Source organism: Capra hircus, chromosome 22, assembly GCF_001704415.2.
Source record: "Capra hircus breed San Clemente chromosome 22, ASM170441v1, whole genome shotgun sequence".
In the NCBI taxonomy this organism is placed as follows: Eukaryota; Metazoa; Chordata; class Mammalia; order Artiodactyla; family Bovidae; genus Capra; species Capra hircus.
The window spans coordinates 17,302,197-17,320,516 of NC_030829.1; the positions used below are offsets into that span (position 1 = coordinate 17,302,197).

Genomic DNA, 18,320 nt, shown 5'->3' on the forward strand with positions numbered 1-18,320 from the left:
TGAGGGATAGTTCTGCAGAGGCTGGTCTCTGGTCAGACTAGGGAACAGGATCATCACTCAGCCCATTTTACAGATGAGAAGGTAAAGCCCGAGAATGGCTAGTTGTCATCGTCTGCAGGAGGCACCACCCCTGGGCTTTGGGATCTGTCTCAGAATTGCCTCTCACTGGTGGTGAGACCCTGAGTAGGTCTTTCAGAGACTTAGTTTTCTCATGTGGGAAGTAGAGATGGAGACAGTGCCACATGGCGGCAAGGAATTCCTTTACCATCTGCTAAGTCACATTCCCGCATTGCCTCTGCAGGAGTGGCTTCCAGGCCAGGTGTCCCTCCCGGGCCTGGGCCTGGGGCAGTGGCCCCTGCCAGCTTCTCAGCAGTGCTGAATGCTCTCTGACTCAATAACTCACCCTTTCCTGATTCTCCGTTCTCCCTTCTACAGTGCAGTGTGTTATGCCTGGAGGCAGCGGCTCCCATTCCATAGCCATTCTGGGCTGCTTCTGGGCAAATGGACTTGTGCACGCAGGTGGCTATTGCTTTAAGTGTGAGAAGTGGATCCACCAGAGTGGAACTGTATGAAATCTTAGTGCTCACCGTAGTGATCAGGACTCTTACGGTTGCAAACAACAGAAACCCAGTTACACTGACTTGAGGGTGGAAAGGGAGCTTATCTGCTCTTCCGAGCCAAGACTGTCTTCAGGCATGTGGGCTTTAAGGGCACAAAGGGTGTTGTCAGAACTTAGTCTCTCTGCAACTCTGCTCCAATGTTTTCTGTTTTCCAGTTCGTTTGTTTGTTTTGTTTTAAGAAGGGTGGGAGAAAGGCTGATGTACAGTCAGTCTCTCTCTGTGATGACAGCATAGCCCCCACAGCCCCAGGCTTACATCCTACCTGCTTCAAGTCCAGCGGAAAGTGAGAGGTCCCTTCTCTCAGAATTGGGTCTCCCAGGTTGCGACTGACCCAACATGGATCACATGAGTGCTCCTGAAGCTGGACCTGTTCTGGAAAGACACAGTGCAGACCCACCAGGCCTGGGAAACACATCCCTGAAATTGGGTGTACACTCAACTCCCCTGGATATAGAGGACAGAGAACGGCTGAGGGTGGTTGCCCAAGAAAAACTGAGTGCTTTTCCTTACAAGAGGGGTGAAAAATAAAGCAATGGCTGTCCTCTAGGTCTTCTCTTCCAGTCCTTTTATTATCTTCTTCCTGAGCTGTTCTTTCTCTGCCAGATCACCCCCCACTCGGCCCCTGCAAAGGGCATTCGTTATCTTGTATTCCATTCAGGGACAACTGAGGTCAATAGAAAATTCTTCCCAATGTTGAGATAAAATCTTCCAGGGTTTTCACTCACAGGTCCTGTGGGCCACCTACATCAATCCACATGGAAATCTATCCGTTACTTGAATACAGAAATCATGACCGCATACCCAGGTCCATCTTGCCTCTGGGTGAACACACCAGGTTCCTTCAGTTGACCCCTTGTAACTTGGCTTTGCATTTTCTCTCTTCCTGGGTCAGATGTCAGGGCTTCGCTGACCTACAGAAATTAATTCTCAGAACCACTCAGAACTCTACAGGAAGCTCTGAGCAGCAAGGAAGAGAGCAGGGCTGTCTAGACATTTTATTTCTAATAATGAAACCTGTGAAGGCACTTGCTTTTTTCATGATCGTCTCATCACATGGTTGACTCACTCTGAACTGTCAGCTCAAATCTCCTGGGGATTTTGTACCAAATGTTTTTTAATCTATCCTATGAATTCTGCACTTGTGTTTCTTTATATTTGCCCTTTTAAAACTTCATTTTATTAGATTCTGGCCATATGGGATCAGTGTCCTTATTTAAGTGATTTTTTCAAACAGCAAAAATAGTCCCTTTTGCAGGAGTTTCCTCTTTCCTCCTCTGTAGGAAAAGGCTGTTTTAACTTCTCCATTCCTTCCTCCTCTGTGTTACCTTCTTATTCATGTTAGTTCTTTGGCCCCATCTGATTCCTTTCTACTTTCATAGTGGAGACGATAGAAAGTGAAACAGAGAGTTGAGAATGAGTTCAGCAGTGGAGGTGATGCTTGAATTGGGCGTTGAAGGATGAATAGGAGTCTCCCAAGTGGGGAAAGGAGGTTAGGAGTTCAGTGTTAGGACAAGGGCTGGAGCACAGTGGACAGAATGTCAACGATGGGGGTCCAAGGCAGCTTGGAATGGAGGCTGCAAAATGGTGGTCCCCAGCTGAACTTGGTTCTCAAGTTTAATCTGCTTGGCCCTCACTTTGTTAAGAAAACTTCAACCAATATTTTAAAATTGTGAAATTTCACATAAAAATCAGAATTTTGTATTTCTCTCAAAAAACCAACTCTGACAGTCCCAGATCCATATGTGGCTGTCCAGAGCTGAGAAGCTGCTGGCCCTTCAAGCAGGGCACACTCACTCCACTGCCTCACAGCCCCTGCACTGTCTGGTGCACAACACCAACCCCTTTATTTTAATAGCTCCTTGGTCCTTTGTGCAGTTGAGTTTTTGGCCTCATTCTGAAACAGGAGTGGTTCTTCAAGTCTAGCGTCAGAATCAGCTGGAGGGCTTGTTAAACACGGATTGCTGAGCCCTAAGCCCACAGCTTCTGATGCACCAGGTGGTAGTGAGGCCTGAGAACCTGCATTTCTAATGAGTTCCCAGGCGCTGCTTTTGCTGCTGACCTGGGAATCACACACGGGGAATGATTTACCTAGTCCCACCTCTTGGTTTTCCAGTAAGAGCAGAGTTTGGCCCCTGACGCAGGTTTCCTACTCCGGGTCCAGCCCTGATTCCACTGCCCCCTGTGATGCACCAGCGGGGAGGGTCCTTCTGCGTCCTTTTTGCTCTTTCTTTCCACCTCAACCATTTCTGAGGTTGAGCATTGGAGCCCATTTCATTTCCAGCCTCAGCTTCCTTAACAATAGCCATCCATTATCCTCTGCTCGGATGCCTGCAGAATTTAATTACTTGTCCCAGCCCTGGAGTGAGTTTGATTGTTGGAAGCTGTGGTGTTCTGAAGCAAGCGCTAATGAGAAAAGACTCTTAGCAGAGAAGAGAGGGCATTCGGGGGCCCTGTGTTTGAAAGCAGCCATTCACGGTGTGGCAATAAAGGCTTGGTCTAGAGTGAGCTTTCTCATTCCCTTCTTGAAGATATCCGTCGCATTTCATAAATAAATCAGGGCTTTTGTATCTAATAATTGCCTTGCTTTGTAACCAAGATCAAAAGCACCAATAGCCTTGGATTCAAAGCCAAGTTTATTTATTTAAATTTTTTTTTTTTTTAATTTTTGGGTTGCAGGAGAGAGTGAGGGCTTGCATGCTGGAGGGTTCAGCTCTGAGGCCTGCACGGAGAGCGAGTGACGCGGGCAGACTGCCAGGGGCTCGGAGCCTTCAGCTGTCTCCACTGTCTCCCAGGGAGATGAGTTGTGAGCGCTCGCCCTGCTAGTGCAGCCTGCTGACCTGGTCGCTGTCAGGAGTTCCCAGCTCACTCAGAAAACACGCGTTATTGCTCTCATCACAATAGATACACAACAATCATAGATAACAAACAATCAGTGCCTACTGTGTGCTGGGCTCTGGGCTAAACATTCACTTCTTACAGCCTTAGAGGAAGATGCTGTCATCACTCCCATTTTACAAATGAGGAAACTGATGCCAATAAAGGTGAAGAAGGGATTTGAATCCATCTTTGTCTGATCCCAGAGCCCATGCTCAATGGAAAAGGCAGGCGTTAAGGGAGGCAGAAGGATGAGTCAGACATAGTGCCTTCCCAGCTCACAGTGAACAGTGGAAGTGAAGACATGCGTGTATGCGTGATATCAGTATTCAGAAGAAGGGGGGCTTTTAATCTGGGCTGGGGGGGCAGTTTGGGGAAGGTTTTGTGTAGGGGATGCAGCATTTGTAGTGAATCTCGAAGTGAGGCTTAGGATTTATACCAGCTTGGATTCCTGGGAAGCTGACTCCAAGACATGGATTATGTTGCAGGGATATGTTAGCCAGTATTCTTAGAGTCCACCCCCTTGCAGAAGGAAGGGAGAGAGGCAGGACTCAGGGAATATGCAGTCACAACAAAGGCCTCAAATGACTCCTTGGGGAGTTCTGAGGCTAGGGTGGCCCTTCTAGGTTGTCCTGGTTTGTGAGGAGGAAGCTGGGCCTTTCTACCTTCATGTTGCTCCTGGGAGATGTGGCCTTGGGCAAATGCCTGTTTGTGAGGCCGTTCCAAACAGGGCTGACAGTGGGGCGTCTGCAGACAGTACTCCCCACAGGTGAGGGAATATGTTCCCCTATCCTGAAGGCATTCTGAGGGGTGCCTCACTGTGTCCCCAGCAGACATGCAGAAATTTGGGAAAAGTCAGAGGATTCTAGACCAAAGCAAAGGTCCATTGGCAGAAAAGTCTGGTCCTGTATTGTGAGCAGGTCAGCCAGCCTTGCAGCATGGTGCTATGGTTAGGGCTGTGGACAGACTGCAGGGTCCCTGTTCTGCTACTTTTTAGCTGCGTGAACTCAACCTAATCCCTAAATCCTCATGGTTTCAACATTTTCAAAATGGAGCTAATTAAAAACATCCTTCTTAGGGTCACTGTAAGGATTAAAAAGTGATGATATAAAATGTCTACCTGGTATGCAGTAAGTAGTCATTAAATATTAACTACTATTAGGATAATTATTGAGTAATAATAATCCTTTGAGAAAAAATGCAGTGAGAATTAAGTTCAGAGATGGGATAAAGAAACATTCAGGGCACACAGATTAAATAAAGGGTCAGAAATCATTCACTGATTGCTTCTAACTTATTGTCTTTTTTTTTTTAATTTAAATAACCTCTTATTTCCTTTACTTGCCTTTTGGACCTAAATAGGTTCAGTAGAGGAAAATGGGGAGAGAAATGGCATTCTTAACTTTTATTTTAATTTTTTAATTTTTAAAATATACTGTTGTGTTAATTACTGCTGTACAGAAAAGTAAGTCAGTTATACATATATATTATCTTTTTTAAAAATTTATTTTTAATTGAAGGATAATTGCTTTATAATATTGTCTTGGTTTGTGCCATATACCAATTATATATATATATATACATGCATTCTTTTTCATATTCCATTCCATCATAAATCATATTCCATAAACAATAAACCATATTCCATCATAAACCATATTCCATTATGGTTTATCACAGGATGTTGAATACATTTCTTTTAAAACATTTATTTGTTTATTTGGCTGTATTGAGTCTTAGTGGGAAGATCCCCTGGAGAAGGAAATGGCAACCCACTCGAGTATTCTTGCCTGGAGGATCCCATAGACTGAAGCGACCTAGTGCTGATCGGGTCTTGATTGCGGCATACAGCATCTTTGTTGCATCTTTTGTTGTGACACACAGACTCTCTAGCTGTGGTGTGAGGGCTTAGTTGCTCCGAAGCACATGAGATCTTAGTTCCCTGACCAGGGATCAAACCTGAGTCTCCTGCATTCCAAGACGGATTCTTAACTCCTGGACCACTCTCGTAGCCCCTTCAATACATTCTTGACTTTTAAAAAGCATGCTTCTAACTTTTCACCGTTTAATTCTTAGCAAATTAGGAATAAATGGGAACTTCCTTAGCCTGATAAAGAATATTTACCAAAAAACCACCAGTAAATATTGTACTTCCTGTTAAAGAGTTCAGCAAGATGGCTGATTACAAGATAAATATACAAGAATTAATAATGTTCCTGTATGCTTGTCATAGCCAACTGGAAAATGTAATTTAAAAATGCATATATGATTACAAGAATGATTGAAAATTAATGCTATTAGTGCTATAAATTATCTGCATCATAGAAATTTTGATGTGATATTTTCATTGTCATTCAGGTATAAATATTTCATAATTTCCATTTTGCAGTTTCTTCTATGCCCCGTAAATTTTTCAGAATTGTTCATATTTTGGTTCCAAAGATTTTTTTCAAAGGTTTTCTTTGAAACCATCTACTTGCTTTAAATTTTTAGCTTGATTGCCCCATAAAAAAGAAAATATTTATAAGAAAATATTTTCTTATAAAAAGAAAGTAAGTAGGTTACATTTTTTGGGTATTTGTTGGAGCATTTACCTTATCAGATATCAAGACTTCCTCTTACGTGATAGTACAATGGGTAGTGCTAGAGCAGTGCTAGGCAGACTAACAGGGGGGCCAGATCAGTGCTCAGAAACACAGCCCCCCACAAATGGGAACGCAGTATGGCAGCAGTGCATTACAGACTGGGGGGAAGGATGGCTTGTTTAGGAAATGGGGCTGATTCCGCTGGTTTCTTGTCCATTTCTTGTTATTTTTTTAGGAACTGGTTTAAACACACACACACACACTTTTATTTCCATATGGAAAAAAATTAGACCTCCACCTTAGTTAACAAAAAAATATTCTAAATGGGTTAAAGTGCTAAGGTAAAAAATAAAACTAAATACTTTTGGAAGAAGATATAGTAGAAGGTTCTATTTAAAACCTTAGAGGTAGGAAAAAGTTGCTTAAACATAAAGCAGAAAACAAAAGAAGCATACACCATAAAGGAAAATAATGATAGATTTCATTATATAAATTTTATTTAAATGTTCTATACAATAACAACTGCAACAAATAAATAAAGAGAAGATACAGACTAGGAAAGGAAAAGATGTTTGGCATGCAAAGAATTAATAAAAGGTTAATAACCAGAATATAAAAATCAGCTCCTACCAGAAAAAAATCAGAAAAGGGCAAACAACCCAGTAAGAACATGGGTTAAAGATATAAATAAGTGCATCACAGAAAAGGAAATTTAAATGGTTAAAAGTATAAGAAAAGATGCTCATACTTACTGGTAATTAGAAGAAGGTAAAATAAAACAAAATGAAGCGCAGTTTGACTCCTCTTAGGTTGGTCAAGCAGTCCAAGTGCTGGCAAGAATGCGACGCAGCAGAGCCACTTGCGTCCTCCTAATAAGCATGTAAGTTGGACGCCCCTTTGGAGAAGAGTGGGAGTGCCCAGTGACAGAGAAGGAAGAGGTAGACAGCCTGTAGCCCAGCAGTTCCACTTCTAAGTACGACCTAAGATAGGTTCTTGAATAGGGGGTAATGTGATCAGAGCCAAGTTTAAGGATGATTGATTTGGTGTGTTTGATGGCTTTGAAAAGAGGGTTGCTGGACTCAGTTGTTACACATATACACTAATGCACAAGTTGCTCATGGAAGGTAACAGGGACCTGAGTCAGGGAGGTTGATATGGATGGGTGGATGGGTGAGTGGATGGGTGGGAAGGTGGTGGATTGATGGGTGGATACATGGGTATGGACATTTTGAAATGCTAATGCAATCCTGTTACATCCTCTACACAAACAATGCAAATACAGTAGAAGATCAGATTAAAAAATGACAAGGAGGTTGGAGAGTCGTCTCAGGTCAGTGATTCAGCAGGAATAAATGATCAGTAATATTTTAAATCCAACAAATAATCCTGACAACATCCATATCCGCTTTGAAGAGAAAGCAGAGGGGGAGAAAACAACTCAAGGCTGAGGGATTTTTTGGTTTTTGTAGCTATGGGTTTTTCAGAAAGACAGGTTTGTCACACTCCTTAAGACACAGAGACCCTCAACCATCCCCTGAGCCTTTTGACGCTTATCTGCGAGAGATTCATGTCCCTTCACCCTTGCAGAAAAAAAAAAAAAAAGGAAGTCTGAGACATGGTCAGGAAAGACTGTTCCTGAGTATGTTCTGTTTTCACAGAGACTCAGCCCAGGGGTCCATGCCCTGTTCTCCTGCCTTGGCCGGGAAGCCAGTGGTTGGGGCCAGGACTTGGTCATAGAAACAGGAGATTCTACTAAAGGGTGCTGTCTGATACTGACAGTGACCTAAAGGAGAGCCTCTTAAATAGCAGCGTGCTTTTTACAGTAAGGCAGAGGAATATGTGTGTTTTATAATTATTTTGGAATATTTGGGGGAAAAAATTCTAAAGGCACATAGAGTCATAGTTCTCTCAACAACAGAGTGGAATGGTTGAGAGAGAATCACGTCTACTACCTCCGTGATCTTGAGCCAATTCTTCACCCTCCCGGAGGCTCTGTGTCCTAATCTTTAAAGTGGGGTTACAATAGGGATTATATCCCATAAATTCCTGATATTAGGCTTATGTGAGGTATTGTCTATAATGCAATTATCATTGGGCCTGGTACATGCTAAGAGATCAAAGGAACAATAGCTATTATTGTTGTTTTTATCCTTAATGATAAGTATTATAGTGCTGGTACTAAGCATTGTTACTAACGGTGATAACTTATTATTAATAATATTTAGTATTATTAGGAATGATTCAGAAACTCCTGTCTTGACCACATCAGGTCACTTGGTCATGCCTTTTCAAGGTATCTTTGGGCTTCTTCAGACCTGTCATTTTAAGCATTTCTGAAAATGAAGGCTTTCGCACAAACAGGGTGCCAGAGAGATGGTGGGAGTAATTAAGGGGTTAGACAGACACAACGCCAGGCTTATTGCCTCAGACCATCATAGGGCTCCTGAGGAGGTACCAGTGGGGCCCACCTCTGTCCAGGGCATTTGATGAATGCGTGCAGGGCCTTCCTGTTTCCTTGAAGCCCGACCTCCCAGCCCGGATGTTCCAGCTTCTTGTGAAAACAAGTCGGTGCCAACATTTGGAGTTGCAGCCAGAGGAGACAGACATCAGTCTGCAAAGGGGAGGAAAGAAGAGAGGTCTTGAGGAGCAGGGAAAGGAAGGGGATGGGGGGAGGGGGAAGGGTAACAGAGGTCCAGGTGGAAGGAGGGCAGAGTGTAGGCTGAGGAGGCTGTTGGGAGGCAAGGGGTGGGGACGTGCCAGAGCGCTGGCTGCTAAGTTACCAGCAAGCTAGGTACTACTCGGAGAAATCAGCCAGTCAGCTGTCCAAGCGGCCGTGTTCAGGGATGAGCCAACCTTCCAGGACAGACTTGGAAATGCTCCATCCCTCCGAGACACACCCTTAAGGCCTTTGCTCTAGAAATAAAAACACAGTCTCTCTGGGAGATGGTCAGTGCTCACATATATCATTTATTTAAATAGGGAACATCTGTGCGTCTCCAGTTTTGTTATTTGATGAGAAAACAAGCTGGAGTGTAGAAAAGCAGTGGATTAGAATGAAAAGAGACAGAGTTTTTCGTTTTTACTTTGTTTTGTTTGTGTATTGGTTTCCCATTGTTTGTTTGGAACCCCAGAACTAGGGAAGCCGTGGAATGTTCCCAGAGGGGGAAAACCGGACATGAGAATATCAAGCAAAGAGAAAAGAGAGACAGATGTTGCTGACTCAGCGCCTGATGAGATATCTGGAGTTGAGGATGGCTCCACCTTACTCCCTGCCTTGCAGTTTCCTGAAGCGTTTTTTCGAACCATGACCTCTGAGGAAGTGAGAGGGAGTCCTGTGATTGAAACTCCGCATTTTTATGTTTTCTAAATGTTCAGAGTGACCAGCTCCACATTTAACTTGAGAGAGACAGAGACATACCCTTGAAGAGGACTTTTCAAATATAATTCATAAAGTCTTAGGATCTGTAGTAACAGTTTTGAGGGTTTCCTCTTAAAACTGAGATTAGCTCTGCATTGAAAACCAAGTCCAGTCATCCATGGCAGGACTTTTTTGGTGAAAACATTGGTTTCACTCCAGAACCATTGTGTCAAAAAATGTCAGCTGATGCCATCTTGATGTGAATGTATGTGGTTTTGTTTTGTTTTATTTTTGCAAAAAAGTGAGTCGAAGGTGGCCTCCTTTTAGAGTCTGTGTTCTGCTTAGCTCATGCACAGGTGTTATGGAGCTCCTTTTGTTCGCCAATCTTTGTTATCAGCACTCTGGGAAGCCAGAGCCCCAGCCTTGAAGGGGCTTACACTCTCTCTACTCGGTTGGAAAGTTGTTCTTTTGCAGAAACTGTTTGAAAGCTGGTGTTTGGTAGAGGGTTTTCAGAAAACTGTCTCGCCCCGTGGTCATTGTGGTGTCTTCACGCTAAAATAAGCACAGAATGCATCAGTATTCTTTCACATGAGCCAAGGTGGAAATTCACGAGATTCTATAAGCTGGAAAAGTCCACAGGTAGATCTTACCTAAGCATCATGAGATCAGGACACAAATACTATTGTCAAGACCCCGACAATCCTTGTGGTGGGCAGCCCAAGACACCTGACGTCCTCGCTTAGCAACCCCAGAGGAAAGATTTGAGAATGTGGTTCTTAGAAAACTTCAGGGAAGATTCTCATCAGCTCATCCTGAAATATGTTTCCATCTCTGACCCAGTCACTAGACACAAGGCGCTAGAGCACCTGGTCATCCAGGGTCCCGTGCCGGATGGACCATCTGGCGTGACAAGGCAAGCGGCAGTCAGTCCCTCCCATGTCTCATCTTTTATTATCAGAGCAAGGAAGAAGGAAGAAGCCAGAGATGATCAGCATGGCTGACTTAGGCCTAGCAGGGCAAGTGAGCCAAGGAGTACCAAGTCAAGGGGAACTTGAGCTGCCTGCAGGTGAGGGCAAGGACCGGGGATGCAGATTTTTGCACAGGTGGTGACAGCGTGCACATGATGGGTGGGTGGAGTCCAGAGGGCATGCCTTCCTTTGCAGCCTGGACTTCTGGTTGGACTCATCTCTGTGACAGCACTCCAGTGGCTTCTCTTCACCCGTGTGCCCGCATCTCGTCTAGGTGCTGGGGAAACAGGCCACAGAAAGTCCTTACGAGTGCCAGCTTTGGGGTTGCTGCTGCTGCTGCTGCTGCTGCTAAGTCACTTCAGTCGTGTCCGACTCTGTGCGACCCCATAGACCGCAGCCCACCAGGCTCCCCATCCCTGGGATTCTCCAGGCAAGAACACTGGAGTGGGTTGCCATTTCCTTTTCTAATGCAGAAAAGTGAAAAGTGAAAGTGAAGTCACTGAGTCGTATCCAACTCTCAGCGACTCCGTGGATTGCAGCCTACCAGGCTCCTCCGTCCATGGGATTTTCCAGGCAAGAGTACTGGAGTGGGGTGCCATTTCCTTCTCCAGCTTTGGGGTTAGACCAACCAAAACCTGAGCCTGGCTGGGCCCCTTCCTAGCTGTATAGCCTGGGGCAAGTTGCTTAACTCATTTGAGCCGCCAGCTCTCTTCTGCCACGTAGGTATAATAGTACCTGCCTTAAAGGTTTCCTTTAGATAACGTATGGAGGTGACTTTGGACGGTGTTTACTGTTGCGATGTACTCCAGAAATGCTGGCTGTGGCTGCTGAAACGGGGGCCAGGTCTCACTCAGCTTTGAGTCTTTAGTGCCTCATGGAGGCTGTTGTCTAGTAGGCCATTCAACAAATGCTGGTGTAAATCAAGCTGAAGGCAGGTGAGGACCTGGCCACAGAGCTCCAGGAAACAGTAGTACAAGTAGGAGGATGGGTTCAGGGGTGTGGGATTCTACAAAGGTGGTGGTGTTGGGGTCCACAGGGGAGTCAGGAGGTTCGTTCCCAGGAAGCAGACCCTTCGGCAGCTCTCAGAGGCGGGGACACAAGAAGGGTGCTTGTGTAAAGATCCTCTCACAGGTTCAGATTCGGCAGCTCTGGGATGGCTGTTGGGATGAGCATCAGGAGGATACAGACAGCCACCCCAGGGAGACCCCACTGGTTTCTGGGTCATAAACTCAAATGGACAAATGAATGGAGATTCTGTGGCCAACCGGAGAGCACGACCCATCCAGAGGGGCCCCTGTTCTCCAATTTGGGGAGCTCAGCCTCTCTGGATCTTTTAGTTTTGCAAGGGAAGCTGAAAATCTGGACATGTAAGGAGAATTTTTCATTTTTAAATGCTGGGAAGAGTCAGATTTTTTGAACACTCTGAATGGCCAAATAAAACACATTTGTAGGCCAGAGAGGCTGCCACTTGGAGCCCTTGGGCAGCGGTTCCACCCAGGGTGATTTTGTACCCCAGGGAATGTTTGGCAATGTCTGGAGATAATTTCTGTTGTTGCATCTTGGGATTGGGGTAGAGGGTACTTATGGCATCTAGAGATTAGAGGGCAGGAAGGCTGCTAAGCATCTTATAATTAAGCCCAGGACAGCTCCCCAGTCCCCTTCAGAGTTATCTGGTCCTAAGGGAAGTTTAACTGTCCTTTGCCATGGACAAAAAAAAAGAGGCAGGGCCAGGGCTACCTGCCACCTGATTTCACAGACTTTGGGGTCAAAGAGACAGGGCTCTGTCCTTCCAACCCCAAGGAATCGGGACTGCTGTGGTTGAACCTGTGTTGGTCCAATATAATCATATTTTACAGTCTGCATACTTCCTGTGCATGAAGGAAGCAACGCACCACCCCAGCCTCTATAGGCGTGAAAGTCTTGCGAGAAATGTGGACAGAGAGTGTGAATACACTGCCCCTGGGGTCCCCAAGGGCTGGGCGTGATGTTTGCCAGGGATGATCAGGGATTTGGCCTCTCGTTCATGATGCAATGTTTGGTTTGGGTTCCTCATTCAGTAGTTTCTGGAACTGTAGTTGAGACTATTTCCTTTCCCAACAAAACCCAACCATAAAAAACAAAATGCCTTTAGTCCTTCACAGTTCAGTAACTATCGGCTGAGCACTCGCTGTGGCCAGTCCCACCCAGGCTGGTGCTGATGGGGAGAGAGCAGAGACTCAGGCAGTTTCCCTCTGGAAACTTACTGCCTCCATCCAGCCCACCCTCCATCTACCTACAGCTTCATCTTCTTGGAAGAGCACAGACTGCCCATCAGACACTCCTGCTTGCAAACCTTCAGAGGCTCCTGGATCCACTTTGTCAGCCTCTGTGATCGGGCCCAGCTTCCATGTCAAGCATGCCTTCTGTTCTTCTGTTGTTACGCGCCTCTCTTGGCAAACCATACTTTCCCCGGTTCCTGGGGAGCACGCCTTTGCTCAGGCTGTGGCCTTTGCCTAGAATGCTGCCTCTGGCCACCCATGCAAGGTGAGGTGCTCCCTCCAGCATCTTTATCCCCTCATCCCATATCACCTCTTTCACTCTTCTGAAGCCTTTTCCATATCATGCCATTTTGGTTCTTGACCCTTGATCCCACCAAACTGGGAAGAGTTGATGAAAAATTCAGTTATGAATTCCCTTTCCTGGGCAACCTCTTCACATTGCCCCTGGCATCCAGTGGGTATTGATTCAGGCTGTAACACGATTTCCCAAGCTCTTCACCTGTGTCTGGTATGATTCCAGTGCTGCCATACGTGTCACCTCTTTCCAGCTCACGAGGACTTCATGACACCATGGCATCGTTCCATGTTTATGCACAAGGAGAGTAAGGCTTAGCGGGATCGTCACTACATTCATTCATAGGTTCCCTCAGCAAGCGTATTTAATGAGCACCCACTGGGTGACAGGCTCTGTGGCATCGCAGGAAGAGTGGCAAAGAGAGACACTGCAAGCCGGGGACCGGGAAACTGACTCTGAGGCCTAAATTCAACAGCAGATAAATTTAACAGGGAGATACTTGGGATCCACCCCTAGGGAGGGTGGAGGAGGGAGCAGAGTGAAGTCAGGCTGTGATGCAGGCAGTCTTACTCAGGGTCTTAGCCAGCCCTAAAAGGAGTTCTAAAGATAGAACGGCCCTTTAAAGCTGTCCAGGTTGAAACTGGAGAGACTGGTTTCTACGCCTCATATCTTTGGATGAGGCATCAGTCTTTGGAGGGTTTGTCACCATGCCCTCTGATGCCATCACTGAAGCATGCTCTCAGCTGGGGGGTTGTCTGCTGCCAGTGGTCCCAGCAACGAGGGGGTCTGAGCATCTCTCATCAGGGAGAAAGTCTCTTTGACCTCATGGGGTTTACCTTCAAATGGGGAAAACAAGTGACAAGTGCATAAACAAGTCGGTCACTATGCTTCCCTTTATAAGTGCAAAGAAGGGCAGTAACAGGCACTCCTTTTACAGGCGAGGAAGCAGAGGTGCTGAGAGGTCAAACGGTTTTTAACATCCTATCTCCAATCCCCGTCCCTTTGGCTCTGAGTTTGAGCCCTCTCCACCTAGTAACTATGCTTCCCAGGTGGCACTAATGCTAAAGGACCTGCCTGGCAGTGCAGGAGATGCAAGTTTGATCCCTGGGTCGGGAAGATCCCCTGGAGCAGGTCATGGCAACCCAATCCAGTATTCTTGTCTGGGAGATCCCATAGACAGAGGAGCCTGGCAGGCTATGATCCACGGGGTCCCAAAGAGTCAGACATGACTGAAGCGACTTAGCACACAAGCACACCACCCTGTGCTAGTCACATAGAGCCTTTAAAGTCAAGCTAACGAGCTGGGTCTCGATCCCGTAGGCATTGAGGCAGCTTTGGAGGAACACGGTAAAATACTTTTCTAGGAAATGACACTGGGATGGGCATGGGAATTGGGAGCTAGAGTCAGGGCTTTGTTGAGGGGCAGCTTCAGGAATCTGGGCCCTGCAGTGATGCCATTGGTTGCTCTGGGACTGGGGGTGGAAAATGTGGGTTGCTTTGGGCTGCAAGTGACAGAAACTCCAGCTTTTAAATAACTTAACTAGTGAAGCCACAGAAGTGGAAGTTCTGCAGGAGACAGCCTATGGGTTCAGGGAGGTCATTAGGATTTAGGTTTTCATTCTGCCACCCGAAGCTGCTTCCTCTCCTGGTCCTAAGAGGTCTGCTGATAGCCACTGAGGCTCCCGGCACTTTTGCTGCCACTCAGTAGAAGAGCTGAAAACCTCCCCTCCACCTTCTCAGTCCTCTTCCATGCAGTTGTCACATACTCACCCCTGGACTACCAGCACATACAGAGTGCACCATCTTGAGTCGGGATGGGGTAGGCTATGTCCTTGAAAGAACTTGGCTGGAGAGATGAACACAGGCCAAATTCATGGCTCTGTTAGGAATCAGGAAAGGCAAGATTGGATGCTGGGGAGGGAGCTGGCATTGTCTGCTGCAGAGAACAAAGTACCGGGCAGTTTGACGGTAGGATGCGGTGACAAGTTGGATTGAGGATGGAGGAATTTTTTTAAAGTGTCAAAAATAGCTCCAAATTTCCAGTCGCCATGTCTGGGAAGATATTATCCCATTGACTGAACCTGAGGAGATGGAGGAAACATCACACATTTTCTTCTGGATAATTCGAATTTGATGTGATGAGGGGGTCATCCACATGATACTGTTTTGCAACAGCTGAAGATAGGGTCTTTGGGGTTGTGCAGACAGAGCCCAAGAGAGGGCCGTGGAGGTGATGACATGGCTGCCAATCACCGAGAAGTGGGAGCGGAAGTCAGCAGTGCGTGGGAAGCTGGCTGGGGCAGAGCTGAGAAGGCCAGACTCTTCCCAATAGAGCTGCTTTAAGAAATTTATCTGACAAGGGTCCCTGCCCATGTGCACAGTGACAGAGTGCAGAGATGTTCCAAACTGCATCCTTGTTTGGAATATTAAGAGACTGGAAACAACCGGCTGGTTAATTAGTTATGACATATCTGGTGTATGGAACCCCAAGCGCTATTATTAATAGAAAAGGAGAATGCAAGAGCTACATGGCCTGTCAAGGAAAACAATCTGTCAGATATATTGTTTGGTGGAAAAAAACAAGGTGCAAAGGCTTGTGTAGATTACTTTCATTTATATTAAAAAGAGAACATATGCTATCCAGCTGTATGTGTGTATATTCATAGACTGTTTCTAGAAGGCACCAGAAGAAACCTGTAATAGTAGGTGCTTCTGAGTGGGGTTCTGGGAACTCAAGAGACCTATTTTTCACTTTTTACTTTGCTGGCTGTTAGAGTTAGTTTCTTTAACCATGTACACTTGTTACCTAGCAAAAAGTTATATCATAAAAATAAATACATAAGAAATGAAGTCTTGGGTGTCAGAGGCGTTGGCCAGGCCAAGAGGAGGTCACTGAGGGGTGTCAGAGAGTCTGAAGCAAACCTCAGGGGGAGGGGCTTCAGGAGAAACTGAGGCAGCTGCTGAGACTCAGGGAGAGTGGAAGGAGATGGGAACAGCTTGTTGGGTGCCTCTGTAGATGCCCGTGATGTGACAGAAGGTTCCCTGGGAGCTCTACACAGAAAATTCTGCTGAGATAGTCCCGAGCTCCTGCATTGGGTCCCCTTGCTTTAGCCAGCAGAGCCGGAGGGACGTCTAAACAGATCTCTGGAATTGCCCCAGAGCTCTTGTTCTCTGTTTGGAAATCTGACACCTGTAAGGGCTGCCTTTGGAGAGGTGATTCTTGGCCCTGCCAGGCCTAGAAGCTGAGGGTAATGAGGTGGGCCTGAAGCAGAGCCTAGGAAGGCATGATGTTTGGTGCTGAACCTTCCTAGCGACCCCAGAGTCCGGGGCTCTGATCTGTGCAGGAACTAGAGGAAGGCTGGTCTCTGCAAGTCAGTTGCTGACCATGCTGGAGGCCGAGGGAGCTGAGAGAAAGGACAGGAGGGCTCTGCTCTCAAGGGGCAGAGCTCCCTTTGTCAGTATGGAAGTTTCACATGATGGCCTGGGAAAACAGGGAGAGCATTTTCCCTCCCCTCAACTAATAATGACAATGCAGTCATCCAGCAATATGGGGAGTTCGGTTCCAGGACCATCAACACCGCCACCTCCCCCCGCCCCACCGCGGCCCCACCAAGTGGATACCAAAATCCAAAGATGCGCTAGATCCTTGTATAAAATGGCATAGCACCTGCATATAGATGTGTATTCTCTAAATCATACACTTTAAATCATCTCTAGATTACTTACAATACCTAGTACAATGTAAATACCATGTTAATAGTTGTGAATTCTATGTGAATAGAATTATGTGTAAATAGCTGGCAACACAAGGCAAATCGAAGCTTTTGGAACTCTCTAGATTATTTTTTTTCAAATATTTTAAATTTACAGTTGGTTGAATCCTTGGATGCAGAACACTTGGCTGACTGTAATAATAATAATAATACACAAAATAACAGAATCCTGGACTCTTCAGGCTGGAGAGGACCTGGAAATTATTTGTTCATTATTCTTTGACTTGTGTCCCTCAATGTATTAAATATATATGTCACCCTGTGGTTTGGGTTGAGGTCAACTACACTTGCATGCTGTATGCCCCCCCGCCTTAGAAAGTCCATGCATATGAGGGGATGAAAGTCTCTGAAAAGTTCTGCAGTAAGAAAACCTGTCTCATTTTGTTCAAGCAACTTTTAAAAGTTTATATATATATTTATTATATATATATATATATATATATATAATAGATGCAATAACTTCAGTTCCAAGGCCATGGGGCCAGACAGTGATACAGCCAGGCTAGAACCCATATGGCCTGCCTCATGCTCCAATGGACTCTCTGTTTACTTGGGGGTGTTCACTGACTTGAAAGGCTAGATAATTATTTGTTAAACCAGGTTCTTTGGAAGCCCAGTCTCATGAGATGTTAAGGAATGCTGAGCTAGGGACACACATTCTGACCACATCAGCTTAGGATATCCAGGATTACAGAAAGATGAACAGGTTGATTGGCTGTGGAGCTCCTCAGAATTTTTAGTATGATGTCCCTGTGAATCACCAAGGTAGGGAGGTGATATATAGAGTTCCCCAGCTTACATGGTCCAGGAATTATTGTTGTAAGAAGTCTGTCTCTGAGAGATTGTGCGGAGTTGGAATTCCTGTTGTAAGGAGTCTCTCTCTGAGAGATTTGTTTCATGGAGATGAGTTGAAGAATTCAGATCTGGGTCAGTGAGGTTTATGTGGATTTCTGTACCCCTTCTCGCGCGACCCCAAGTATTGCTGCCCTTCCTGTGTTGAAAAGGAAGTTGGTCAGTGCAGCCAGCACCGTTCTGCCCCCTTGACTTTTGTTCTTCCATGTTACAGAGCAAGGAGATTGGCCTGCAGATGCACGAGGAGCTACTGAAGGTCACCAACGAGCTCTACACAGTAAGTCTCACCCTGGGTTCTGCTACTGTTTGGGATTGAGCCCCCTTTGCTTCCATGCCCAGCACTGAAGGGAGGCTGACCAGTGGTCTGGGGTAACCCTGGGCCCTTTCGCTCGGTCCTTTGCCCGAGTGACAGCAGGATTATCAGGGTGGGATGAAATGGCTCACAGCCCCAGCTTCTGTTTCAGTATATCTGGGGAGGGGCCCTGGGCACATTTAGTTTGTAAAAGTTCACAGAGATTCAGATTACCTGCCAGCCATGAGAACATGTTACCTTTCAAAGCAGAAGATGCCAAGGGAGAGCCAGGCTCAGGTAGGACAGGAAGAAGCTGAGGCCCACTTCTTACTGACTGTGGGGCATGGAGTTCATCTGGGTCTCAGTATTCTCATCTGCAAAATGGAGCACTATTCGAAGGGTCACATGAGGCCGGGATGGGGTTGATAAGCATGCCTTGCCATCT

At 46.0% G+C, this 18,320-nt stretch overlaps 1 protein-coding gene across 4 annotated transcripts in view; it reads left to right on the forward strand.

The window, feature by feature from the left end:
- Positions 1–18,320, forward strand: part of SRGAP3 (SLIT-ROBO Rho GTPase activating protein 3) — a 247,345-nt gene that overhangs the window by 145,431 nt on the left and 83,594 nt on the right. For all 4 annotated transcript variants that reach the window (XM_018038363.1, XM_018038364.1, XM_018038365.1 and 1 more), the window contains exon 4: positions 17,798–17,860. In XM_018038363.1, the coding sequence (XP_017893852.1) occupies positions 17,798–17,860 (63 nt within the window). The remainder of the gene's footprint in view (positions 1–17,797; positions 17,861–18,320) is intronic.